The following is a 27960-nucleotide window of genomic DNA, read 5'->3' as shown; positions in this document are numbered from 1 at the left end:
AAACATACAATTAAAACGCATGAAAATCTTGTCTTTGGACTTCCCAGACAAAGCGAAAAACACATGCTGTTGAATAGAGAGAGAGAGAGAGAGAGAGAGAGAGAGAGAGAGAGAGAGAGAGAGAGAGAGAGAGAGAGAGAGAGAGAGAAATATAGAGAAAGAGAGAGAGAACAAGAACAAATCTCTAATTGTCTAAGGCCACAGCCCCTTACAATAGTGGTTAAAATAACAGCAATACAGTGGAGTCCAGCTATAACGAACCTGGGTAAAACGAAATCCCGCTTTTAAAGAACTGCCATTGATTTCCCGGCAGACAGCCTTCTATTTCTTACTTGTTACTTTCGGGCTACAACGAACCTTTTGATCTCATTTGCATAACGAACCCCTCTTATAACAAACACGTTTTCATTCCCCCAGAGCAGTTTTGTCTCTAAAAGTCACAAGGCTACAACGAACTGTGCAAGGTCTCGGCCAACCAAGACTATGGCATACTCTAGCAAAGCCGCGGAATGGTACCGTAAACCAAGAATAGTGACGTAATTACGTCACGGTCGAAAGTCTTTGACGTCAATCCCTCCCTGTAGTCTTTTTCTCTCGCGCGGTGTGTGTGTGTGTTCATTTTGTGCACATGTGTTAGTGTTACTGTTTGTGTGTGTGTGTGTGTGTGTGTGTGTTTGTGTGTGTGTATGTGTGCGTGCATGAGTCTGTATTCGTGTGTGTGTGTGTGGTGTGTGTGTGTGTTTGTGTGTGTGTAAGAAAGAAAGAGAGAGGGAGAGAGAGAGAGAGAGAGAGTGTGTATGTGTGTGTGTGTGTGTGTGTGTGTGAATGTCTGAAGAGTACTCGGGTCCAGCGCGAGCGTTTTTTTTTATAGACACTGACCTTCTTCCCAGGGGTCAATGACCCAGTTTTAGCTATGAGGTGGTTCCCCTGTCATATGAGAGAGGAAACACTTCCTGCACAGGGGTCAGTGACAGTTTAATCTATGGGGCGGTCTCTTTGATGTCTCAGCTGAAACATGCATTATCACAAGTTGTTTGACTGGTACTCAGGCGGTCTCTTTGATTTTTTTCTATTTTGATACATTCCAGGAAAAAAAGTCCCGCCTTATGACCCGGAAAATACCATACATGCTTTTACACGACTTTTTAAATTTTACTTCTAAAATTACAGTAAAGTGAACATTTGAACTATGCCTCTCTATGGATTATATTATGAAGCATGCAGAGATTGTACTCTCCAAGGAAAGATCGATGGGATGATCATTTGAAGGTGAGTGGGAAAACTTGTCTTGAGGCCATTTAGGGTTGAAAACTCTACAGCGAATTACTGATATAAGGAACTAAAATGTATCTCCCTTGAGATTCGTTGTACCCGGACTCCACTGTAGTATCTGCACAGTTATAAATTATAGTCACGCATAAAATTCAACAAATACATTAAGACCCTGATGACATGTCACTGAACCTGATTTATAAGGGTTCGTCTCTTCTGTAACATGAAGAACACAAATCTGCTGAAGCTGTTCATCACATTATCCTCATTACTGCCACAGAAATACACAAGTTGTTGTTGCAGCGTCTTAGAGTTCGAGATTTTCAAATACTTTGCTCGAAGGTCTTGATAAAAAGGACATAAAAATACAACATGGTGTGCATCTTCTTTATCAGCTGTACAACATTGTGTATGGTGAATTGGGAGAGAGAGAGAGAGAGAGAGAGAGAGAGAGAGAGAGAGAGAGAGAGAGAGAGAGAGAGAGAGAGAGAGACAGACAGACAGAGACAGACTGACTGACTGACTGACTGACAGAGACAGACTGACTGACAGACAGGGACACAGAGCAGAGCACACTGGCACAAACACACAAAAGCAAACATAGGAAATACATGTACTGTACAAGACAAAAAACCAACAGAGACAGAAATAAGACTACCTATCAGAAACATGACAAAAGCATTTACATAAATAAGATCAATGCTCCGACGTCATAGTCCTTACCTCAGCATGGGGGCCAGCCTTGCAGTCGTAGTAGCACTGACAGACAGCGGTGTAGAGAGTGGCGCGCCATGGCAGGTACTTGACCGCCATCAGTGGTACCGACGTTTCCATGCAGGTGGACGCCCACAACAGGTACTCCAGCACCTACATTACACAGATTAGTGGTTTTTATTCAGACCTGGGAACCCTTGTTTTGCACTTGGATTATTCTCAAACAAACTTGGTGTAATTTCAGAAAAATGAGCGTACTCCACACAGCATTTTCTTCAAACATGCTTCACACGCATCCGTCACCCTGTTAATTAAGTTTACTAATACATTTAAAACAAATGCTTCTTTCAATGTTTACTGACAAAAACTGTTATCATGTTTCAAAATAATGGATCAGCTTTGGGATGCGCTCGTGAAGACAAGACAGTAGTGCAGGAATTTTTTCTCGTATTTTTTTTTTTAATGACCATACTGATCGTATTCTAGACAATCATGCTTACAAAATACGTCAAAATCGTATGGGTTCCCAGGTCTGCTTATTGATTATTTTCAGTTTATTTATTCATTTTTATCTTCTTCTTTTCTTTTTTTTTATGTGTGTGATGGAGACAATCATTGTCGACACTTTGTGAACTTTGCGTTCTTATCTCAGGCTGGTAGTAGAGGAAACAGGCATGGGAATTCCAAAACAGAAAATATTCTGAAAATAGGCCGAGGTCCAGGGGCCGCCTAGACCCCGGCGGGGTATATGGGCAGAGCCCCGTTGGGGGGACCAGGGGGTCAAAGCCCCCCGGACGGAAAACAAATTTTAGCATTTTAGACCAATATTTTGATAGTTCTTGTGTAAGCAAATAATGGATAGAGAGACGATAGTATACATATGATTTAATTTACCTTTTTTTTGCCGCGGACAATTTTTTATTTTCACTGAAACGTAATTTCCTTTCCGCGGAATCCCATGCCTGAGGAAAAGTCAGATAGAGGGTAGGTGCATAAGAGACTTTTGGCACAGATCTATATCAGTACACTATATCAGTACAGTGGCACAGATCTATATCAGTACAGTGGCACAGATCTATATCAGTACAGTGGCACAGATCTATATCAGTACAGTGGCACCCACCCTTTTAAGACCTTCACAAATCTGAGAAAATGAGGTCCCAAAAAGGAAGGAGTCCTAAAAAGGGGCTACATTTACACAGCTAATCAACACAAATCTGAAAAAGCAAGGTCTTAAAATGCAGGAAGTCTTAAATTGGGGGGTCTTAAAAGGGGGGTCCCACTGTAATCACATGTATGCCAGTGTTAAGCCTCAGTGCTCACGAGAGTTGCATGAGCGCACGGTACGTACCCTGTGTGTGAGAGGGATGGACAAGACACAAAGCTTTATGGATTTTTAGCTTTTTCATCTGTATCGGAGTGAAGGCAGCATCCGTTTTAAATCTGATGAATTATGAACTCTTTTGTTGATTTTGCCACCTAACAAAATGAATGAAAGTACATACACTCTCTCCAAGACTGTAAAAAGAGAAAAGAAGCAGTAACAAAACCTACCCTTGAAGAGTGCCCCATGGACATGAGGTGCCTGGCTATGCTGTAGACGTGAACTGAGCCTGCGAGAAGAACACACCAGTGGTGAATGGCAACACTAAACATGATCAAGCAGATTTTTTTTTTTTAATCTATTATTAAACATTGAATGTCCCATACTTGAACAAAAGCAAAAACAGTGTTCCGTGATGCCAATATTTAGTTGTGTTTTATTTGGATAAAAAAACACACACAAAAAACACAACTCTTTCACCACAAAGAGAGAGGTTTAAATCGTATACATATTTTTGCCAAACATAAATCAGCCAGGGAGAAGGGGATAGGGGGCTATGGAGGGGTGGGTGTGATGGTTGCCAGGTTGGGTAGTTTGTGTACATAACAATCCAAACCAAAAGTGTCTTACCATTGACAATCAGCCAGCACAGAGACTCCCTCGGCAGAACCACCTGCATCACCAGTCGCAGAAATCCCAGGATATGCACGCAACGCTCCACCGACTGCTTGTTCTGCAGCTTGGGGTCGCTGAGGCATACCACCTGGTACATGCTGATGCTTTTGCCCATCAGCGCTTGAAACTGAAAACAAAGGACAATGATTAAACAAGATTCTGTGCTTCTTTGATTGGAAATACAGTGGAACCCCCTCTTAAGACTCCCTCCAGATTTTCTCAGATTTTTGGAGGTCTTAAAAGTGGGGTTCCAATGTATTGTGAACAATAACTAACAGCAGACTCTGCACAGTTGTTCGCCTTTGAAGGTGGATTGTAGAGTTCTGTTTGTGATGGGGTCTGGCGGCTTTTGTCTCTCTGTATGTTCATGGATTCCTTTGCGAATGCATTAGAATTTTTATAGGGCTTAGAAATAAGCTCTAAAATTCTCAATCCTGTTTGATTGGACTTCGCCTCCAAAGGTGATTGTGGTGTTTCGGCACTCGGTTACAGTATGATGACTGAGATCAGTAAATCTTTCCCAATAGAAAACGGCACCGCAGAAAAAACGAAAAGAAGCAAAAGACTTGAGCGAGAGAGACATCTTGGGATTCACACCTTTTTGATAAAGGAAGTGGGAGAAGGGGGCAAGGAGCAAAAGATTGCGCACACATAAAAAAGAAAGAACAGACTCATGGCTCATCATTCAAACGGAAGAACTTTTCAGACTGAATACAAAGAAACAGAAGCAGATCAAATTTGAACATACCGTCAGCCCAGCATTGTCTGCCTCAAAGCCGCCGGGGAAGAACATGCGGCGAAAGTTGTCCACGTCAGTAATCTCCTCCACGTTGATTTCACCAAAGTGCTGAAGGTATCGTTCGTAGCACTGCCACAGGGCCAGCTTATACTCCTAAAACATAGTAATCATTCAACATTGCAAACCATTATCACAAATATGAGGTACAGTGGTACCAGTGATAACAGGACAAGTCAACAGTGTCCTTTCATTACAGGTGGCCTCTCGTGCAGTTATATATTATATTTTGTTAAGATAAGAGAAAAAACCACAAAAAGTGTCTTTTCTTTGGGGTTGTCCTCTCATTGGAAAGGCGTATCACTGTATAAATCAAGTTTCACAAACAAACAATACACAAATAAAGTAAAGAAGATGCAAAAGACAAACCATTTAGATATAACATTCTCAAAATTCTATCTATTTTGCTAATACATACCATTAATAACACTCATACTTTACCTGACAACAGTGTTGTAGGAAATCCTTTTTTGCAGTTTCCAAACATGTCATTTTTTATTCAAAATTAACAAATAACGCTTTAGTTGGTATAGAAACAAGGCTGTGTACTTCTAAGTGAGCTTCAAAATATTGTTAATATCTCATGAGTTAAACAAACAGACAGACTGAAAATACAAAACAAATTTATTCAAACCTGAATAGACAGAAGAAAATCTCCCATCTCAAGAAGCTTCTCTTGGTAGTAGATCTTGGGAAGTCGCGGCTCATATTTGTTCCACAGCTCAAATAAGGTATCAGCCCTGAAAATCCAAATTATTGTATCTAAAAGGTATCCCCTAAAAACTGCAAATATGCTGACAAATTCGTCAAAACCATACCCCGGTGATAAAATTGTAACATGCAATAGTATTTAATTCATCTTTGCTGATTAGCCAGTGGCATGCACCTAGGTAGCACTTGCTGAATAGATCACTATTGATTTAATTTAAGTGGCTGGTTTCATACTACAGGCATTACACCAATATATGCTATGTGAGAGTGTGTGTGAGAGTAGCACATTTTACACATGTGTGTTTGCCGCGTATGTGGATGTGTCAGCCTACATTTCTGCTGGCTGAGAGAGAGAGAGAGAGAGAGAGAGAGAGAGAGAGAGAGAGAGAGAGAGAGAGAGAGAGAGAGAGAGAGAGAGAGAGAGAGAGAGAGAGAGAGAGAGAGAGAGAGAGAGAGAGAGAGAGAGAATGCTTTGCAACATCGATTGCAGTCACTGTTAATATAATTTCACATCTCTCTCTCTCTCTTCTCTCTCTCTCTCTCTCTCTCTCTCTCTCTCTCTCTCTCTCTCTTTCTCTCTCTCTTCATTTTATTTATATAAAATAAGAATGAAATATTTTGAAACTATGTGTTGAACTTGAAGTTACCACTTGTTCACCATTTTCTGTTATCTGAATGTGTATTGATTATCATTTTAGAACGTGTACATAAGCAGTCTGCTTGTTAACGTTCCTAATGTTGTTATATTGTTTGTTGTTGTATCAAAGAAAATGAATAAAACACGCTTAAAACAGAGAGAGAGAGAGAGAGAGAGAGAGAGAGAGAGAGAGAGAGAGAGAGAGAGAGAGAGAGAGAGAGAGAGAGAGAGAGAGAGAGAGAGAGAGAGAGAGAGAGAGAGAGAGAGAGAGAGAGAGAGACGGACTGACTGACTGATTATTTGGGTTTAACGTCCTCTAAGACCAATTGGCCTATATTGGGACAGGTATTGGTAATACGCTGAAGATATTGTGTGATACTTTGACTCTAACAAACCCGCTGTGGCTGTCTTCTTCGACACACCAGCATTGGGTTTGTCTCGTCAAAGTATCAAAATACTATCATGATAATCAAAGACGAGAGATGATGCATGTGTGTCTTCGTGTTTTCCAAGCCCTGAGACTTTTGCTGTGAACTTGGGATCTTTTTTGTGTGCATGCGTGCACACGGGGGTGTTTGGGCACCGAAGAGAGTCTGCACAAAGTTGACTCTGATAAATAAATCTCTCGCCGAACGTGGGGATCGAACCCACGCTCATAGCGACCAACTGGCTACAAAGCCAGCGCGCTACCAACTGAGCTACGTCCCCGCCCTGAGAGAGAGAGAGAGAGAGAGAGAGAGAGAGAGAGAGAGAGAGAGAGAGAGAGAGAGAGACAGAGAGAGAGAGAGAGAGAGAGAGAAACAAAACACATACACTGAGATTTGACCTAGATATATTGAACTTGAAGATTCAATTCTTGTAAGACAAATTACTAGCAGAAAAAGGTTAGTTACGTAAAACATAGCCATTCTTACGGTCTTGAAAAGGACTCTCCCTCTGGCATTTTATATCCAGGCCATGAGCGCTTTTCCATATACGCCACAAACTGTGTGGTTTCTTGGTCCAAGGCGAGAAGCACTGGATTCGGTTTATCCTTGTTGTAAAACGAACTCGGATGGCCTTTGTTCAGCCTGGAAGCTACTTTTTTATTTGCCATTTTGGCGTTTTCTTGCTTTGGTTAAAGACAAACAATTGGCCGAGGTATTCTTGTACGCCTGGCGTCGGCAAATGAAAAATAAAAGCAGCTACTTCTGAACTTTCAAATAGCGGGTCGCCATTTTGCTGTCATGGCGGTTGTCCTAACAACATTGCAAGGGAGATAACACTCACCCTATAAAAGATAACTCGCGTGTTAATACATTCTTGCATGATTGCACGCACAATAAATAATTCGAACAAAAACGTTATTCATAAATAACTAAATGTACTTGTATTCTGCATTTTAGTGTAGTTGATTTTTTTTTAGATTCTGTCAAATACTTTTCAAGTTAGAATCCCTATTCCATCCACCTTGTACAACTCCACTTTTACTTTGTAATGTTTGCCAGCCATGAAGCTGACTGGCTGTGGGTGTGTGTGTGTTGTGATGTTTTGTTGCAATAAGTGTGTGTGTGTTGTGATATTTTGTTGACGTATTAAGTGTGAGTGTGTTGTGGTGTGCATTTTATGTTGTTGCATCAAGTGTGTGTTGTGGTGTTTGACGTTGTTGCAATAAGTGTGTGTGTGTGTGTGTTTGTTTGCTGTTCATTTTGCATTAAGTGTCTGCCCATCTGAGATTTAGCAATGGTGCAGATTCTCTGGAGATTATCAAAAGGAATGTCTCAACTTCTTCCCAGCGAAGCCGTACCCGGCGAAGCGGGTATTCATCTAGTATGTTATATTTGGATTACAAACAAGCTCTGAAAATTAAAAATATGAAAATTATGATTAAAATTAATTTTCCAAAATCGATTTAAAAACAATTTCATCTTATTCCTTGTCGGTCCCTGATTCCAAAAACATATAGATATGATATGTTAAGATTAAAAACAAGTTCAGAAAGTTAAAAAGAATAGAGATAGAGAAAAGCGTGCTTTCCTCCTCAGCGCAACCGCTACCGCGCTTTTCTGGATTGTTAATGTCACTGCCTTTGCCACGAGCGGTGGACAGGTCTTGCGGAAAAAATGCAATGCGTTCAGTTTCATTCTGTGAGTTCGTCTGAGCTTGACTAAATGTATTTTCGCCTCACGCGACTTGTTTTAATTTGAACTTATTGGTATTTGAAGATGTTAACACTGTTATGCAAGTCAATTTTATTTCCATTGCATGAAGCATTCTCTGCAGATTTTGATAATTGTTCTTAGTTTGTGTTTAGCTTCATAACTCAAAAACAATGAAGAAAATCATTGCGTAAATGTTTTTTGGTGACTAACGGAAAATGATCAAGGTTGTTATTGACATCAAAAACAGAGAACCTGGTCTGGCTAATTCATGTGATAGAATTGAAGCAAAGGCACACTTGTAAGTTTTACGGCTTCATAGATTGTCAATGCAGAAAACAATGAAGAATCGAACTTCTCCACCCTTTTCCAGCATACACACACACACATGCATGCACAACATACAACCATACTCAGATTATATTTTAAAAATACCAAACAAATAAACTTCTTTCTTTAATTTTCACTGAAAATTACAACAATCTTAAACAAGACAGAATAGTTAGCAGGACCAGTGACAAGTTCAAATTCTTCTGTTATCTAAATCTGTGGACAAATAACTTTGTTCTATTCCCTCAATGGACATAAACATGCACAGAAACTTTGTTACTTACGTCACTGAGTATCACAAACTGCCACTCTCTTCTTCCTGTAGGTAACATCATTCAGGTTTTTGGAGGATATAACTGATAATATTACCCCCTCCACAAAAAACACAGGCACCATAGGAAGAGTTGAGTGCAACAGATGACATAACTTTGGAAATAATAATATGAAACATTCTCAAGCAACTTGTGAACTTCAAAAAGAAACAGCCAAACAAAGATCACTAATAATATTAGAAGTATGGATTTTTTTCAGATCAGGTTCATCAATGATTACAATATAACTCCTTTCCATCAGAGCTGTTACTTTCACACAAGGCAGACAAACCTAATAATCTATGAAAGGTTATAACACTATAAATGGTTCATTCTTTCTTTCTTTATTTGGTGTTTAACGTCGTTTTCAACCACGAAGGTTATATCGCGACGGGAAAAGGGGGGGAGATGGGATAGAGCCACTTGTTAATTGTTTCTTGTTCACAAAAGCACTAATCAAAAAATTGCTCCAGGGGCTTGCAACGTAGTACAATATATTACCTTACTGGGAGAATGCAAGTTTCCAGTACAAAGGACTTAACATTTCTTACATACTGCTTGACTAAAATCTTTACAAACATTGACTATATTCTATACAAGAAACACTTAACAAGGGTAAAAGGAGAAACAGAATCCGTTAGTCGCCTCTTACGACATGCTGGGGAGCGTGGTAAATTCTTCCCCCTAACCCCCGGGGGGAAAATGGTTCATGAGACTGAGAGCACTTTGAGGCAGATAAACAGTCATCTTTCACACAGTCCGTTATCACACACATTGAGCACAGAAAAAGAGCATTGACCCCATTGTTTATAGTAACACTTCTCTATACATGTACCTATAAATAAAGATAGCAAACGTTCATCACATGTTCCAAAAGAACACACTTTTTGATGGTCCTTGCATGAAAGCAAAGTATGCAACTCATTTTAAATTCAGTTGAAAAGGAAATCTGAAGCCTAAAATTCAAATAAAACAAACAAACAAAAAGACAAAATTTTGTCGTAAAAATTAGAAAAAGAAATTCAACACCAAAATGTACCATGTCGCATCCATCGCATCCATTCAATGTTCTCTTGAGCTGGTTGCGTAAATGTGTAATGATGTTGAAACACCTGGTGTCAATGATGTGGTCCAAGTGGTGCAGGTATCAGTGGTTGTACACCATCTTTAGTGGAATGTTTCCCTTTGACAAATATAATTGACAAATGTCAACAGTATAAGTAGAATATTTATACTTTAAATCCAAAAAAAGGGTTAAAGGCACAGAGCCTCCCGTAAACCGATACTGTCAGGCTAACACACAGTACAAACACCCTTTCATTTAAACACTCACCGCTTGAGAACATCCTAGGTGCCCTCCGTAAAGAGCGAGCAATTTTCAAAGAATTTATTTTTGCGTGGTGTATCTTACCCCTGAGCCATCGTAAAACCGTGTGATCTAGTTTCCCTTTTTTCACAATGTAGTCATCAGTTTGTGATTTCAATGTGACTCCCTGTAAGCTTATCTGCAATAGCACGTTATCATGTACCTCTGAATCTAAACGCAACAAACGGCTGCGATTCACATGAACTCTAGCGATGGCCTTTGACTGTTCAGAGGAACTGGCGATAGGCATAACCGTCGTCTGCTACGAGAACCACAACCTTGCGTGACCCTGCTTCCGGGCTTTTCTTTTTTCAAACTTTCAAAACTTCGAATTGTACTGATCTTGTCTTGATGAAAAAAGAATTCTTTTATGATTTAAAGAATGTTTGTGTAACAAGCTGTCAATTTATTATTTAGATTTTAAAAGTTAGGTCTAGCGCCAAAACACACCGTCCGATTGTCTGATCAGACAATCCGCAAAATTAATTCTTTGAAAATTGCTCGCTCTTTACGTAGGGCACCTAGGATGTTCTCAAGCGGTGAATGTTTAAACGAAAGGGTGTTTGTACTGAATGTAAAAGAGCCTGACAGTATATGTGATGTTTTACGGGAGGCGTAGTGTGCCTTTAACATAAAGACTGAAGTGAAAATTGTTATTGAGAATTCTTGACATCTGCCTCACTGAAGACAGTCTGACACTGAATTTTTTCTGATTCACAACGAGCCGAAAACATCAAAGCCTCCTGATTAACATCACAATGTGTGTGCATGTGTTGGAGGTCAAATCTAGGGCGCGCATCAACCAGTCTATCAAAACATTTTTACGATTTCTAATTATGTGCCAGGACAAAGAGCCAAGACGACGAACTCTGATAAAAGAACCATACTGTATTAAAGCAGATTGCTTTCCCTAGGAAGAAACCAACCCAAATTTCTCTCTCTTAATGACATAAATCATTGAGTAACATGCATACGTACCAATATGATGATGGATTGCATAGTGTACTATGAGCGTTGACATTTTTTCATCGATGCTTTTTGGACTGCTTTTTTCCCCTTCGAACGCTGTCATGTGATTGTTTGACTGTATTGGCTGGTGCTGGTTCTGCTGGATGGTCTGCCTCGTCCATTTCCTGTATAAAACAAAAACAGAACAAATTGCTGGGAAAAAAATGGTTGCCATACGTGTGTCCTTAGAAAACGACAGATGTACAGAAATGTGTAGTAATACAACACAACAAACATTACAAAACGTTACCTTTATTTTAAGAAAGGAGAAGAAGAGGAAGTGGGGGGAGAGGGACAGAGGAGAGAGGGACAGAGGAGAGAGGGTTGGGGGAGAGAGGGACAGAGGAGAGAGGGACAGAGGGGAGAGGGACAGAGGGGAGAGGGACAGAGGAGAGAGGGACAGAGGAGAGAGGGTTGGGGGAGAGGGACAGAGGAGAGAGGGACAGAGGGGAGTGGGACAGAGGAGAGAGGGACAGAGGAGAGAGGGTTGGGGGAGAGAGGGACAGAGGAGAGAGGGACAGAGGAGAGAGGGACAGAGGAGAGAGGGTTGGGGGAGAGAGGGACAGAGGAGAGAGGGACAGAGGAGAGAGGGACAGAGGAGAGAGGGTTGGGGGAGAGAGGGACAGAGGCGAGAGGGACAGAGGAGAGAGGGACAGAGGAGAGAGGGACAGAGGAGAGAGGGTTGGGGGAGAGAGGGACAGAGGAGAGAGGGACAGAGGAGAGAGGGTTGGGGGAGAGAGGGACAGAGGAGAGAGGGACAGAGGAGAGAGGGACAGAGGAGAGAGGGACAGAGGAGAGAGGGTTGGGGGAGAGAGGGTTGGGGGAGAGAGGGACAGAGGAGAGAGGGACAGAGGAGAGAGGGTTGGGGGAGAGAGGGACAGAGGAGAGAGGGTTGGGGGAGAGAGGGACAGAGGAGAGAGGGACAGAGGAGAGAGGGTTGGGGGAGAGAGGGACAGAGGAGAGAGGGACAGAGGAGAGAGGGACAGAGGAGAGAGGGTTGGGGGAGAGAGGGACAGAGGAGAGAGGGACAGAGGAGAGAGGGACAGAGGAGAGAGGGACAGAGGAGAGAGGGACAGAGGAGAGAGGGTTGGGGGAGAGAGGGACAGAGGAGAGAGGGACAGAGGAGAGAGGGACAGAGGAGAGAGGGACAGAGGAGAGAGGGTTGGGGGAGAGAGGGACAGAGGAGAGAGGGACAGAGGAGAGAGGGTTGGGGGAGAGAGGGACAGAGGAGAGAGGGACAGAGGAGAGAGGGACAGAGGAGAGAGGGACAGAGGAGAGAGGGTTGGGGGAGAGAGGGACAGAGGAGAGAGGGACAGAGGAGAGAGGGACAGAGGAGAGAGGGTTGGGGGAGAGAGGGACAGAGGAGAGAGGGTTGGGGGAGAGAGGGACAGAGGAGAGAGGGACAGAGGAGAGAGGGACAGAGGAGAGAGGGTTGGGGGAGAGAGGGACAGAGGAGAGAGGGACAGAGGAGAGAGGGACAGAGGAGAGAGGGACAGAGGAGAGAGGGTTGGGGGAGAGAGGGACAGAGGAGAGAGGGACAGAGGAGAGAGGGACAGAGGAGAGAGGGTTGGGGGAGAGGGACAGAGGAGAGAGGGACAGAGGGGAGAGGGACAGAGGAGAGAGGGACAGAGGAGAGAGGGTTGGGGGAGAGAGGGACAGAGGAGAGAGGGACAGAGGGGAGAGGGACAGAGGGGAGAGGGACAGAGGAGAGAGGGTTGGGGGAGAGGGACAGAGGGGAGAGGGACAGAGGGGAGAGGGACAGAGGAGAGAGGGACAGAGGGGAGAGGGACAGAGGAGAGAGGGACAGAGGAGAGAGGGTTGGGGGAGAGGGACAGAGGAGAGAGGGACAGAGGGGAGAGGGACAGAGGAGAGAGGGACAGAGGAGAGAGGGTTGGGGGAGAGAGGGACAGAGGAGAAAGGGACAGAGGGGAGAGGGACAGAGGAGAGAGGGACAGAGGGGAGAGGGACAGAGGAGAGAGGGACAGAGGAGAGAGGGTTGGGGGAGAGGGACAGAGGAGAGAGGGACAGAGGGGAGAGGGACAGAGGAGAGAGGGACAGAGGAGAGAGGGTTGGGGGAGAGGGACAGAGGAGAGGGGGACAGAGGGGAGAGGGACAGAGGAGAGAGGGACAGAGGGGAGAGGGACAGAGGAGAGAGGGACAGAGGAGAGAGGGTTGGGGGAGAGGGACAGAGGAGAGAGGGACAGAGGGGAGAGGGACAGAGGAGAGAGGGACAGAGGAGAGAGGGTTGGGGGAGAGGGACAGAGGAGAGAGGGACAGAGGAGAGAGGGACAGAGGAGAGAGGGACAGAGGAGAGAGGGTTGGGGAGAGAGGGTTGGGGGAGAGAGGGACAGAGGAGAGAGGGACAGAGGAGAGAGGGTTGGGGGAGAGAGGGACAGAGGAGAGAGGGTTGGGGGAGAGAGGGACAGAGGAGAGAGGGACAGAGGAGAGAGGGTTGGGGGAGAGAGGGACAGAGGAGAGAGGGACAGAGGAGAGAGGGACAGAGGAGAGAGGGACAGAGGAGAGAGGGTTGGGGGAGAGAGGGACAGAGGAGAGAGGGACAGAGGAGAGAGGGACAGAGGAGAGAGGGACAGAGGAGAGAGGGACAGAGGAGAGAGGGACAGAGGAGAGAGGGTTGGGGGAGAGAGGGACAGAGGAGAGAGGGACAGAGGAGAGAGGGACAGAGGAGAGAGGGACAGAGGAGAGAGGGTTGGGGGAGAGAGGGACAGAGGAGAGAGGGACAGAGGAGAGAGGGTTGGGGGAGAGAGGGACAGAGGAGAGAGGGACAGAGGAGAGAGGGACAGAGGAGAGAGGGTTGGGGGAGAGAGGGACAGAGGAGAGAGGGACAGAGGAGAGAGGGACAGAGGAGAGAGGGTTGGGGGAGAGAGGGACAGAGGAGAGAGGGTTGGGGGAGAGAGGGACAGAGGAGAGAGGGACAGAGGAGAGAGGGACAGAGGAGAGAGGGTTGGGGGAGAGAGGGACAGAGGAGAGAGGGACAGAGGAGAGAGGGACAGAGGAGAGAGGGACAGAGGAGAGAGGGTTGGGGGAGAGAGGGACAGAGGAGAGAGGGACAGAGGAGAGAGGGACAGAGGAGAGAGGGTTGGGGGAGAGGGACAGAGGAGAGAGGGACAGAGGGGAGAGGGACAGAGGAGAGAGGGACAGAGGAGAGAGGGTTGGGGGAGAGAGGGACAGAGGAGAGAGGGACAGAGGGGAGAGGGACAGAGGGGAGAGGGACAGAGGGGAGAGGGACAGAGGAGAGAGGGTTGGGGGAGAGGGACAGAGGGGAGAGGGACAGAGGGGAGAGGGACAGAGGAGAGAGGGACAGAGGGGAGAGGGACAGAGGAGAGAGGGACAGAGGAGAGAGGGTTGGGGGAGAGGGACAGAGGAGAGAGGGACAGAGGGGAGAGGGACAGAGGAGAGAGGGACAGAGGAGAGAGGGTTGGGGGAGAGAGGGACAGAGGAGAGAGGGACAGAGGGGAGAGGGACAGAGGAGAGAGGGACAGAGGGGAGAGGGACAGAGGAGAGAGGGACAGAGGAGAGAGGGTTGGGGGAGAGGGACAGAGGAGAGAGGGACAGAGGGGAGAGGGACAGAGGAGAGAGGGACAGAGGAGAGAGGGTTGGGGGAGAGGGACAGAGGAGAGAGGGACAGAGGGGAGAGGGACAGAGGAGAGAGGGACAGAGGGGAGAGGGACAGAGGAGAGAGGGACAGAGGAGAGAGGGTTGGGGGAGAGGGACAGAGGAGAGAGGGACAGAGGGGAGAGGGACAGAGGAGAGAGGGACAGAGGAGAGAGGGTTGGGGGAGAGGGACAGAGGAGAGAGGGACAGAGGAGAGAGGGACAGAGGAGAGAGGGACAGAGGAGAGAGGGACAGAGGAGAGAGGGACAGAGGAGAGAGGGACAGAGGAGAGAGGGACAGAGGAGAGAGGGTTGGGGGAGAGGGACAGAGGAGAGAGGGACAGAGGGGAGAGGGACAGAGGAGAGAGGGACAGAGGAGAGAGGGTTGGGGGAGAGAGGGACAGAGGAGAGAGGGACAGAGGGGAGAGGGACAGAGGAGAGAGGGACAGAGGAGAGAGGGTTGGGGGAGAGAGGGACAGAGGAGAGAGGGACAGAGGAGAGAGGGACAGAGGAGAGAGGGTTGGGGGAGAGGGACAGAGGAGAGAGGGACAGAGGAGAGAGGGTTGGGGGAGAGAGGGACAGAGGAGAGAGGGACAGAGGAGAGAGGGTTGGGGGAGAGAGGGACAGAGGGGAGAGGGACAGAGGAGAGAGGGACAGAGGAGAGAGGGTTGGGGGAGAGGGACAGAGGAGAGAGGGACAGAGGAGAGAGGGTTGGGGGAGAGAGGGACAGAGGAGAGAGGGACAGAGGAGAGAGGGTTGGGGGAGAGGGACAGAGGAGAGAGGGACAGAGGGGAGAGGGACAGAGGAGAGAGGGACAGAGGAGAGAGGGTTGGGGGAGAGAGGGACAGAGGAGAGAGGGACAGAGGAGAGAGGGACAGAGGGGAGAGGGACAGAGGAGAGAGGGACAGAGGAGAGAGGGTTGGGGGAGAGAGGGACAGAGGAGAGAGGGACAGAGGAGAGAGGGTTGGGGGAGAGAGGGACAGAGGAGAGAGGGACAGAGGAGAGAGGGTTGGGGGAGAGAGGGACAGAGGAGAGAGGGTTGGGGGAGAGAGGGACAGAGGAGAGAGGGTTGGGGGAGAGAGGGACAGAGGAGAGAGGGTTGGGGGAGAGAGGGACAGAGGAGAGAGGGACAGAGGAGAGAGGGTTGGGGGAGAGAGGGACAGAGGAGAGAGGGACAGAGGAGAGAGGGTTGGGGGAGAGAGGGACAGAGGAGAGAGGGTTGGGGGAGAGAGGGACAGAGGAGAGAGGGTTGGGGGAGAGAGGGACAGAGGAGAGAGGGTTGGGGGAGAGAGGGACAGAGGAGAGAGGGTTGGGGGAGAGAGGGACAGAGGAGAGAGGGTTGGGGGAGAGAGGGACAGAGGAGAGAGGGTTGGGGGAGAGAGGGACAGAGGAGAGAGGGTTGGGGGAGAGAGGGACAGAGGAGAGAGGGTTGGGGGAGAGAGGGACAGAGGAGAGAGGGTTGGGGGAGAGAGGGACAGAGGAGAGAGGGACAGAGGAGAGAGGGTTGGGGGGGGGAGAGGGTTGGGGGAGAGAGGGTTGGGGGGGAGAGAGCTTTAAGTCATAAAAAGATGTATCAAACATTATACATCCAATTGTATTTGTACTTTTAGCACATTTTTGTATGACTAAAATGACTTTATTCAAGGTCTGAACTTAGCTAGTGGGTTCACAGTCCCATGACCAGGATAGTTGTGGGAAGGAAGAATTAAGGGTTCACAGTCACACAGAATGATAAAGGGACTGTAACTTGTAAGTGGGACTGTCTAACTCTAAGTGTCTTGTTGTTTAATTGTGTCCATATTTAATACAAGCAATGGGAAGTTTATATAAGTTTATGACATGGTGCACTCTCTCTGGCTGAGAGTTTTGCCACAGAAAAGTTCTTTGTGCCTATTCTTCCTCTTCCAGTTAGTAGTCAAAGTCCACAGGAACTATTATTGCCACTTAGGCCCATTTTAACCAGCTCTACTTAAAACTCCACTCGCTGAACTTAAAACGTCCAAATGGACCCAGTTCATGAATCGAAAAAAGAGGGGTGAAGACAGGTAAAAAAAAAGCGACACAAAAAAAAGATAAAAACAAGTCGCGTAAGGCGAAAATACAATATTTAGTCAAGTAGCTGTCGAACTCACAGAATGAAACTGAACGCAATGCCATTTTTCAGCAAGACCGTATACTCGTAGCATCGTCAGTCCACCGCTCATGGCAAAGGCAGTGAAATTGACAAGAAGAGCAGGGTAGTAGTTGCGCTAAGAAGGATAGCACGCGTTTCTGTACCTCTCTTTGTTTTAACTTTCTGAGCGTGTTTTTAATCCAAACATATCATATCTATATGTTTTTGGAATCAGGAACCGACAAGGAATAAGATGAAAGTGTTTTTAAATTGATTTCGAAAATTTAATTTTGATAATAATTTTTATATATTTAATTTTCAGAGCTTGTTTTTAATCCGAATATAACATATTTTATATGTTTTTGGAATCAGCAAATGATGGAGAATAAGATAAACGTAAATTTGGATCGTTTTATAAATTTTTATTTTTTTTTTACAATTTTCAGATTTTTAATGACCAAAGTCATTAATTAATTTTTAAGCCACCAAGCTGAAATGCAATACCGAAGTCCGGGCTTCGTCGAAGATTACTTGACCAAAATTTCAACCAATTTGGTTGAAAAATGAGGGCGTGACAGTGCCGCCTCAACTTTCACGAAAAGCCGGATATGACGTCATCAAAGACATTTATCAAAAAAATGAAAAAAAACGTTCGGGGATTTCATACCCAGGAACTCTCATGTCAAATTTCATAAAGATCGGTCCAGTAGTTTAGTCTGAATCACTCTACACACACACACACACACACACACACGCACACACGCACATACACACATACACCACGACCCTCGTTTCGATTCCCCCTCGATGTTAAAATATTTAGTCAAAACTTGACTAAATATAAAAAAGCGACACAAAAAAAAGATAAAAACAAGTCGCGTAAGACGAAAATACTACATTTAGTCAAGCTGTGGAACTCACAGAATGAAACTGAACGCACTGCATTTTTTAACAATGATCATAGTCCGCCGCTCGTGCAAAAGGCAGTGAAACTGACGAGCCTGTTTTAGCGCGGTAGTGGTTGCGCTGTGCTGCATAGCACGCTTTACTGCACCTCTCTTCGTTTGAACTTTCTGAGCGTGTTTTTAATCCAAACATATCCTATCTACAGTCGAACCCACTTAAAACGAACACGCTAGTTACGAATTTTGACTTATAACGTATTAGTTTTAAGTTCCCAACTGAATACCTCTTTCTTCATGCTTAAAAAAAATGCTTAAAACGAATTCTTTGTAACGAATTTATGCTTATAACGAGCACTTTTTGGATTCCCAAGCATGCATAATGTCTGTAATTTACTCACGCTTATGACGAAATCTTTAAACTCGTCCCGAGATCGACATATCATGGGAATTTGAGAAGTTTGAATACATGTGTCAAAGTCTTCCCTTGCGTCGACTGCTTGAACCATTGCTCAACCGATCACTGAATAAAGTTAAACTGATTACACTGTACTCACAAAACAATTTCAAATTTAGAATCAAAGTGATTGATAGCTCAGACACTGAACATGAATGACTGACTGACGTTTATTTCCTTCGCGAATACCAAAAACGAAACATCAATGTTTTGAACGGACGCCATTGCCAAAAAATATAGATGCCAGAGTGGTTTCCCTTGGACAAGGGAAACCACACTCTCAACGTTTGCGTTCGCCGGTTCGCGATAGTTTATCAGTCAGTCAGTGCTATCGATTTGGATTTGAACATCATGTTGCAACAAAACAAAAAAAACTAAATTGGCCAAGGTTTGGTACCCGTCGCCAAGGTAAGTGATTCCGGACAAATGATAGGAACACCGCGAATGTGGACAGTGTCAGTGTGTGCGTGTGTGTGACCAAAAACGTAACAACTGGATGAAACATCTGTGTGCTCACTCTCACTCAAACTCAACAATCATCACTCAACATGAGACACACATGAACATGTAACTGAATATGTCACTTTATTGTCTAAACGTGAAGCAGCATGAAAGTTGCGAAAGAAACAAATTGAAACACCATAAAATGTACAAGACTTAAAAAAAATAAAAATAAAAATAAAAAAAATCAATCAATTTTCTTAATACGAATTTTGGTTAAGACGAACTTTTTTTCCGATCCCCAGTGATTCGTCTTAAGCCAGTTCGACTGTATATGTTTTTTGAATCAGGAACCGACAAGGAATAAGATGGAATTGTTTTTAAATCGATTTCAAAAATGTAATTTTAATCATAATTTTTATATTGTTAATTTTCAGAGCTTGTTTTTAATCCGAATATAACATATTTATATGTTTTTGGAATCAGAAAATGATGAAGAATAAGATGAACGTAATTTTGGATCGTTTTATAAAAAAATAATTTTAATTACAATTTTCAGATTTGTAATGACCAAAGTCATTAATTAATTTTTAAGCCTCCAAGCTGAAATGCAATACCAAAGTCCGGCCTTCGTCGAAGATTGCTTGGCAAAAATTTCAATCAATTTGATTGAAAAATGAGGGTGTGACAGTGCCGCCTCAACTTTTACCAAAAGCCGGATATGACGTCATCAAAGACATTTATCCAAAAGATGAAAAAAACCTCTGGGGATACCATGCCAAGGAACTCTCATGTCAAATTTCATAAAGATCGGTCCAGTAGTTTACTCTGAATCGCTCTACACACACGCACAGACAGACACACACACACACACATACACCATGACCCTCGTCTTGATTCCCCCTCTATGTTAAAACATTTAGTCAAAACTTGACGAAATTGGTTAGTCCTGTGTTGACAACTCTTCGACAAGCGCTTAGAACTGTACCCACGGAATACGCGCTATATAAGCTTCATATTGATTGATTGATTGATGGAACTCCCTGCCGCTTGAGCTTCGCCAGAGCCCCTCTCTTGACGCGTTCAAGAGTAGGTTGAAGACTCAGTTCTTCCCGTAGCTGGCTGCGACTTTCATGTTCGACGTGATGTGTTGTGCCCCAAAAGACATTCTTGTGCTGTGCTCTGTGAGAGGTGTTTTCCTTGTGTTTAATATTATTTTGTTTGGACCTAGCTATTGATGTGTACATTGTTGTTAAACAGTTGTTTGTTGTATGTTTATCAGGGTTTGCTAGTGTGTGATAGGGTTCGTGTCCGTCTGTAGATGTTAGTTTCTTTGTTAGTCCTGTGTTGACAACTCTTCGACAAGCGCTTAGAACTGTACCCACGGAATACGCGCTATATAAGCTTCATATTGATTGATTGATTGATCAATGTAAAAAGGGACAGATCAAGCTGCCTATTTTCAGTTATTAATCTAGACCAATCCCGCAACCGTAGCGGTCCCCGGGGTAAACCCTCACCAAGCACAGCTCCAGACATCATTTACCCTACTTAAGCAGGAAGCTGTTTAGTTAAAAAGGAGGGTTATAAATCATGTGCCACTAAACTCAGGGTAAAGGCACTGGTGTAGGGGGTCATGTCCATGTATGTAACGTGTACAAAAGCAAGCAGCATACAATTTTGTGCATGCGCTCTACTTTCTGACTACCATACTCTTCCCTTGTCAAACTGTCCAGTCCCTCTGTAACATTCCGAATGAAGTCATCTACTGAATCTAGAGCTCGGCGGGTCTTTGCCCTCACTGGCTCAGCCCTCAGCATAACTGAACAGATATTATTTAGTAGTTTACTCACTCTACCAATAATTACCGCGCCTTCGTCACACTCGAATCAGTAATGTGAAAACAGCAAATCAAAGTAGTCAGCAGCTCTGGCTTGATTTTCATGAACGAAAGCACTATTAGGACCTAGCTGACCAAGTTGCAATGTTTGTTCTTGTAGTGTTGGTCAGGAAGTGGCTGCAAAGATTGAAAGAAGTTTCGAAGGGTCTACAAATTCAGTACAAATGATCACATAAGAAAATCGATTCAGGGGGAAATCGTGCTCTAACAACAGTTACATACCTGTTCCTCTGTGCTCTTCGGGACGAAAACCGCAGACATAATGCATATGACCTGGAAAATTGCTCCAACAAATAACCCGTAGAACAGAATTGTGTCAACAAAAGTTGGTTCGTCTACTGCGATCACCATGATTGTTGTTGGGCGCAAAGTAAGAATCCGGGGCAGAGTTGGAATAATCGGGATTTCCCGAACGAAGTGGATTCACAGCGCGCGGCGCGTTGTGCAGCGTTGCGATTTACAACGCGCTGCGCTACGAGGCGGTACCTATAAAGGGCGAAAAGACAACTAAAGACGGCTAAAGACAACTAAAGACAGCTAAAGACAACTAAAGACGGCTAAAGACAGCTAAAGACAACTAAAGACGGCTAAAGACAACTAAAACAAGCTTTTTTTAATCGAATTCAGAGTCGACAGACATGATAAAAAACAATGTCTAAGAATGTTTCAAATAATAGCGATGCAGTTTGATGACGAACAATATCAACTGAAGCAACATTATAATTTATGTCCAGTATCTCATCATCAACAGACAGATCACACCGATGTCGTTTCCTGCTACCTGTCTCCGGCCTCCTGCATTGGGAACCAAAATCGACCACTTCTTCTCCTTCTCCGCCTCTATCATCTCTTTTCTTCTTTCTGCTGAACTGAATGCCTACTAAGCTGGGACTTGTTGGCTGATGTACTCAGTGGTTACTGAGCACACTGCTTTTTACATTTAGTCAAGTTTTGACTAAATGTTTGAACATAGAGGGGGGAATCGAGACGAGGGTCGTGGTGTATGTGTGTCTGTCTGTCTGTCTGTCTGTCTGTGTGTGTGTGTGTGTGTGTGTGTGTGTAGAGCGATTCAGACTAAACTACTGGACCGATCTTTATGAAATTTGACATGAGAGTTCCTGGGTATAATATCCTCAGACTTTTTTTCATTTTTTTGATAAATGTCTTTGATGACGTCATATCCGGCTTTTCGTGAAAGTTGAGGCGGCACTGTCACGCTCTCAGTTTTCAACCAATTTGGTTGAAATTTTGGTCGGGTAATGTTCGACGAAGCCCGGACTTCGGTATTGCATTTCAGCTTGGTGGCTTAAAAATTAATTAATGACTTTGGTCATTAAAAATCTGAAAATTGTAAAAAAAAAAATTTTTTATAAAACGATCCAAATTTACGTTCATCTTATTCTCCATCATTTTCTGATTCCAAAAACATATACATATGTTATATTTGGATTAAAAACAAGCTCTGAAAATTAAAAATATAAAAATTATGATCAAAATTAAATTTTCGAAATCAATTTAAAAACACTTTCATCTTATTCCTTGTCGGTTCCTGATTCCAAAAACATATAGATATGATATGTTTGGATTGAAAACACGCTCAGAAAGTTAAAACGAAGAGAGGTACAGAAAAGCGTGCTATCCTTCTCAGCGCAACTACTACCCCGCTCTTCTTGTCAATTTCACTGCCTTTGCCATGAGCGGTGGACTGACGATGCTACGAGTATACGGTCTTGCTGCGTTGCATTGCGTTCAGTTTCATTCTGTGAGTTCGACCAGAGACTGTAGAGTATACTCTATAGTCTCTGGTTCGACAGCTACTTGACTAAATGTTGTATTTTCGCCTTACGCGACTTGTTTTTCTTTCCTTCTGGTTTGAGTGAACAGGTGTCATCAGACTGAGCACTCCACTCCAAACTGAAAGTTGTACCATCATTTTTTTCTTTCCTTCTGGTTTGAGTGAACTATCACTCACTCACTCAAATCAACAACAAAATGACAAATTTAAAAGACTTTTTTTTTATTGAGTTCACACACACAAAATAAATAAATGAATAAGAACGATCGAGGGGTGGGAAAACATTAAAAAAAATAGCTACACACAAATTCTGAAATAATTCATAAGTTGTCTTTAGCTGTCTTTAGCTGGCTTTAGCCGTCTTTATTTGTCTTTAGCTGTCTTTAGCCGTCTTTAGTTGTCTTTAGCTGTCTTTAGTTGTCTTTTCGCCCTTTATAGGTACCCCTACGAGGAGCGCTGCGATTCACGACGCGCGATGTATTCTGCCGATACATTTCCTTCACAATCGCAAAGTTTACAACAGCTACATCTATCTGGTCTTTTTGAGAAACAAAAAACAGAGCTCCATTCTCTCTCTCTCACTCTTTCAACTGAATTCACCATATATCGCTGCGCCGAAAAACGTGCCTACCTCTGCTGAACAATCCTTCTCATTGCGGTCAATGCGCATGCGCCAATCTTGGACTTACAAAATGCGACCCTTTGACCGATCGAACCATGGGTTAGGGTTCGGGTTCGGGTTAGGATTAGGGTTAGGATTAGGGAAAGGGTAAGGGTTAGGGTTAGGGTTAGGTTGTTCACGACCTGATTAATCTCCCCATGTTAGCGCATGCGCATTGACCGCAATGAGAAGGATTGTTCAGGCAGAGTTTTCAGTTCGTGACACCGGCCTTGAATACTTGGCAGTCATATCACTACATGTCATTGCATGGTTTCTACTATATGGAAAGGAGCTGAGTTTTTAAACTGGGATGACGTTTTTAAACAATTATCCGAGTACAGTGCCGCGGAACTGTTAATCGGTGTCACACCAGTTAACACTTCAGCAGCCATTTTGGAATTCGCGCATGCGCAGATCGTTTTTTCAGTGGTTTTTTTTCTGGTTGATTTGAACGCGTATATTCAGTCTGCAGAAAGTGCAGTTTTGATGTAGTCTTGCGGCCCTGAAGTTGCTTTTGAGTGTCCAAAGAAAGAGTGTAACATTTTGCTGATAATCATGCATGTACAAAAATAAAGCGCGTCAACAATCTGCTCTGGGAATCGCTGCGCTGCTGACAACGCGCCGCGCTCTGGGAATCGCCGCGCTGCACAGCGCCGCGCTCTGTGAATCGCTTGCCTTTCCCGAAACCTCATTTGATTTCCAACAAAGCGCCGCATTTCCGGAAACGAGCTGCCTCGTTCTAGAAATGGCAACCCTTCGACTGGCACAAAAAAGTATACCCTTTTCATAGGTATATCAAACAGTAGTTTCTTTGGTATATGAAAAAGCAAGGTCTTATACAGGGGAAGTTGCTGCTGTCTCGATCTATTTTGAACACAATAGTAGTAGTAGTAGTAGTATGTAGGGGCGGCTATATTTGTTAGCCGAAGGCCGCGAGGCCTTATTGGTGCCCCTTCTTTGTCACGATACTTTGCATGCCTAAATCCCTATTCTTTCAATGCTTTCAATCAAAGTCGTAAAAAAGGTTAAGAAATTTTGGAGAATTGTCCAAGAAGTTTTTGAAGGCGTCTACTGTGGGTGCGAATTTTATGTTAGTGGGTAGTGCGGCATTCCAATTGTTAGCAACTCTATGAGAAAACGAAAACTTGCGCTTGTTAGTCTTACAGTGTTGAACAAGAATTTTTACCTGGCTGTTTCTGGTGTTGTCTGTCTGCTTGAATGTGAATATTTTGTGCATGTCAATATCATCCACCCCATTTATAATTCTATATGTTTGTATTAGGTCACCCCTTGTCCTTCCCTTCAGAGAGTGGAGGTCTAAGTATTTGAGTCTGTCCGCGTAAGACTTATCACGGCACTCCTTTAGAATTTTAGTTGCTCGACGCTGCACCCTCTCAATTGTCTGAGACTGTCTCTTGAGGAATGGGCTCCACACCACATTTGCATATTCCACCAGTGGTCTCACAAAGGCTTTGTATAGCTTTAAGAAGGTGTCCTTGTCAAGAAATGAGAACGTTCGTTTGATAATGCCAATCCTCTGATTAGCTTTTGACACAACTCCTCGAATATGCGGGTCGAATGACAAATTGCTGTCGAAAACAACACCGATGTCCTTTTCCTCATCACATTCATTTATTTTTTCAATAGCATCATTGACAGTCATCACGTAGTCATATTTTGGGGTTCTTTTTACCAGAATGCAGAACATTGCACTTTGAAACATTAAAAAATAATTTCCATTTATTTGTCCAATCCTGAAGTAAGTGTATGTCTTTTTGCATGACTGAACTGTTTGTTGCTTTATTGTACAGCTTTGTATCATCCGCAAATATCTTCACTATACCACTAACCACATCTGGCAAATCATTTATAAACACTGTAAATAGAACCGGCCCCAAAACGCTGCCCTGTGGAATTCCGCTGAGAACTGCTGCTTGGCTCGACCATAGATGTGTGGGATATCTATGGCTCGACGTTGCCTGTCCAACTCGTACCCTCTGGGACCGGCCAATGATTTTTTTTCTTTCTCAGAGTAGAGTGTTAGTTTGTTACAACAGGCTGAAATCATCTTTAATTTGAATCAACATTTTGCAACAATCGATCACATCAATATAGCGCACAGACTTGCACATCACGTTTCAGTTAAGAGCCTAGATTACCATGCAGTGACAAGAGCGGTTATCAAAAGCGTTTTTGCTTTTCGTCATTCGGTTGGTTTGGTGCGTTATAAAAGGCATCTGCTTTTTCAAGACTAAGCATTGATCACTTTAAAACACAAGGATCATCATAGGCCATCATGACTTGTATCATTTTACATCGCATTCTAAGAAAGAGCAGAATTCTCACTATGCGCGCGGTACATTTCTAGAATCGCGTAGCGCAAAGTTGGAATTCCTACAATGGCGGCCATTGTTGGAATTCCAACAAAGTGCAGGTCATTTCCGGAAAAGCGCCGATAACGAGATGGGTAGCAACATTGTTGTTCGGGAGTGATGGGCCTTGGGGATATTTTTTAGCCAATCATCTGGCATGGTCTCTGTCACGTGACAGTTTGAACAGTGGAGTCCACGAAGTATGAAGATTGGGACTGATTCAACAACGGTTGATGTACAGATTTCAAGGCAAGTAATCTTGGCTATTTGATGATACCCAATGTTCTGTATAGGTTCAGCTGTCCGTGGGCATTAGAAGCAGATGATAATTAAAGTATGCCTCATCAGTATGGGACCCACACAACCAGAAGAGCATCGAGAAGCTGGAAGCTGTCCAGAGACGTGCCGTGCCGTCAACACGTCAAGTGTGAGCCGGATGATCGACCAACTGGGCTGGCCGTCTCTTGAGCAGCGTAGAAGAACCACGCGCCTGGGGGTCCTCTACAAGATCCATCATGGACTAATTCAGTGCCCAGTCATCAGGAGCAAGCTAGTCCCACCCCCATCACGACTGCGCCGTACCCACGATCAGCAGTTCTGCCTCATATTCATAAATACCAGAACTCAATACAGAGAGGGCTCATTTCTACCGAGAACTGTGAGGGACTGGAACCGCCTTCCCAATGAGACGGTGGAGGCGGCAACGGTTGATGCCTTTGTGTCGCGGGCCTCCGCAAACTAAGTCACAGTTCTCTCAACAAAAACTAGGCTTCTACGGACACGGACTCTTTGCTATAATTTACGGACTATGATAATGATAACGACCAGAGTACGCAAATGGACTGTAACAAAGCACCACCCTTTTCATGCCATAATGATCATTATCATGACCGTGGGCATCATTGGAAAGAAGACCCTCGCGGGTTAGGGGGAAGAATTTACCCGATGCTCCCCTGTCGTAAGAGGCGACTAACGGATTCTGTTTCTCCTTTTACCCTTGTTAAGTGTTTCTTGTATAGAATATAGTCAATGTTTGTAAAGATTTTAGTCAAGCAGTATGTAAGAAATGTTAAGTCCTTAACTGGAAACTTGCATTCTCCCAGTAAGGTCATATATTGTACTACGTTGCAAGCCCCTGGAGCAATTTTTTTATTAGTGCTTTTGTGAACAAGAAACAATTAACAAGTGGCTCTATCCCATCCCCCCCCTTTCCCCGTCGCGATTCAAACGGCAGAAATTAATATGTAAGCGCCTAGGGCTATATCTAGATTAGGCGCACAAAAATGATCACAATAATAATAATAATAATAACCTTAAACGGTTGAAAACGACGTTAAACACCAAATAAAGAAAGAATTGGGAAGAAGAAGAAGAAGTAAAGAACAAGACAGACACTCAGGCCGGGTCACTGACTGAGCACTTCCAGCATCAACATTCCAAAACGACACCATCACAGTCACACTCACTGTCACATGAATACTATACATTTCAATAGAGGGTGCAATTTGGTGATATTGTGTGGTTCTCGAACTGCGTAGTGGTGTATTTTGTTTTGAATAGACCCAAAGAGTTTGGTAGATGATTATGATAACTGATGGTGCATGACAATGATCAGATTGACCAACAACTGAACTAGTGACTAGTGAGGAATTGTTGACCAGTGTCACTGTCAGTGTCACTAGCTCAGTAGCTGGAACTTGGGCAGAAGGGGTCTAAATCGACCAAAAGTGGGTGCATTCCCTATACAAGCTGTATGTTCACTTACTGTAGGCGTTTTTCATGTATTAAAGGCATATGTACGCGCTCCCGTGTTTACAAAGTGTAGTTTGCCCATAATCGATGTCAAACGCACCATAAGACCATGTAATGACGATATGTCGCCATGCGCGGACCATATACATGCATTACAGCTTGTTTTAGAGTCTCAAAAACTTTGGATGTAAACAAAGACGCGGAGTTATTTCCCTTGCGTCAACGCTACCTCTGTTGGCAAATCTATAAATAGGACGATCCAGATCAAAATGAAAATTAACATATCTCAACATTGAAGGGGTCCTAGACCACAATATTTTGCAGGGAACTTAATTTAGCATGTCTCCAGCTGTTGGTAAAGCAATTAGCGTGTATAGTCATCGAGTACATATGGCTTTAAGGGAATGCACCGGGGTGCATTTCCCGTAGCGTTCTTGCTGACTCGCTGAAACTGAAAGTCAGGTGATGAGCGTTAGCGACATCGGTAGATATGTTTTGATCTGTCTTGATATATCAAACTTTCAAAAAGATACAATTCACTGTTGCAATATTGTTATTGAAGAAATGAGAAAACCCATCAAGTCCTCGACCCTGTCGAACTGCATTTCGGAAGCAACGCTGTGGTGATCGAGTCACGCGCTTGGTGCATTTCCTCAATCCCTGTATAAAAAAAA

The 27960-nt window shown here is 44.1% G+C and overlaps 2 protein-coding genes across 5 annotated transcripts in view; one reads left to right on the top strand and one right to left on the bottom strand.

The window, feature by feature from the left end:
- LOC138965395 (cilia- and flagella-associated protein 54-like) overlaps positions 1-7356 on the bottom strand; it is a 103974-nt gene extending 96618 nt beyond the window's left edge. Inside the window, exons 1-6 of the mRNA XM_070337533.1 lie at positions 7044-7356; positions 5416-5521; positions 4734-4877; positions 3941-4112; positions 3541-3599; positions 1996-2139 (exon numbers count right to left, since the gene is read on the bottom strand). Of these exons, the coding sequence (XP_070193634.1) occupies positions 1996-2139; positions 3541-3599; positions 3941-4112; positions 4734-4877; positions 5416-5521; positions 7044-7225 (807 nt within the window). The 5' untranslated portion in view covers positions 7226-7356. The remainder of the gene's footprint in view (positions 1-1995; positions 2140-3540; positions 3600-3940; positions 4113-4733; positions 4878-5415; positions 5522-7043) is intronic.
- An 18351-nt stretch (positions 7357-25707) lies between these two features.
- LOC138965401 (G2 and S phase-expressed protein 1-like) overlaps positions 25708-27960 on the top strand; it is a 33041-nt gene continuing 30788 nt past the window's right edge. For all 4 annotated transcript variants that reach the window (XM_070337541.1, XM_070337540.1, XM_070337539.1 and 1 more), the window contains exon 1: positions 25708-25783. The gene's annotated coding sequence lies outside the window, so the exon portion shown is untranslated. The remainder of the gene's footprint in view (positions 25784-27960) is intronic.

This window comes from Littorina saxatilis, linkage group LG4 (assembly GCF_037325665.1).
Source record: "Littorina saxatilis isolate snail1 linkage group LG4, US_GU_Lsax_2.0, whole genome shotgun sequence".
Lineage (NCBI taxonomy): Eukaryota > Metazoa > Mollusca > Gastropoda > Littorinimorpha > Littorinidae > Littorina > Littorina saxatilis.
This window is presented reverse-complemented; position numbering and strand designations above follow the sequence as displayed.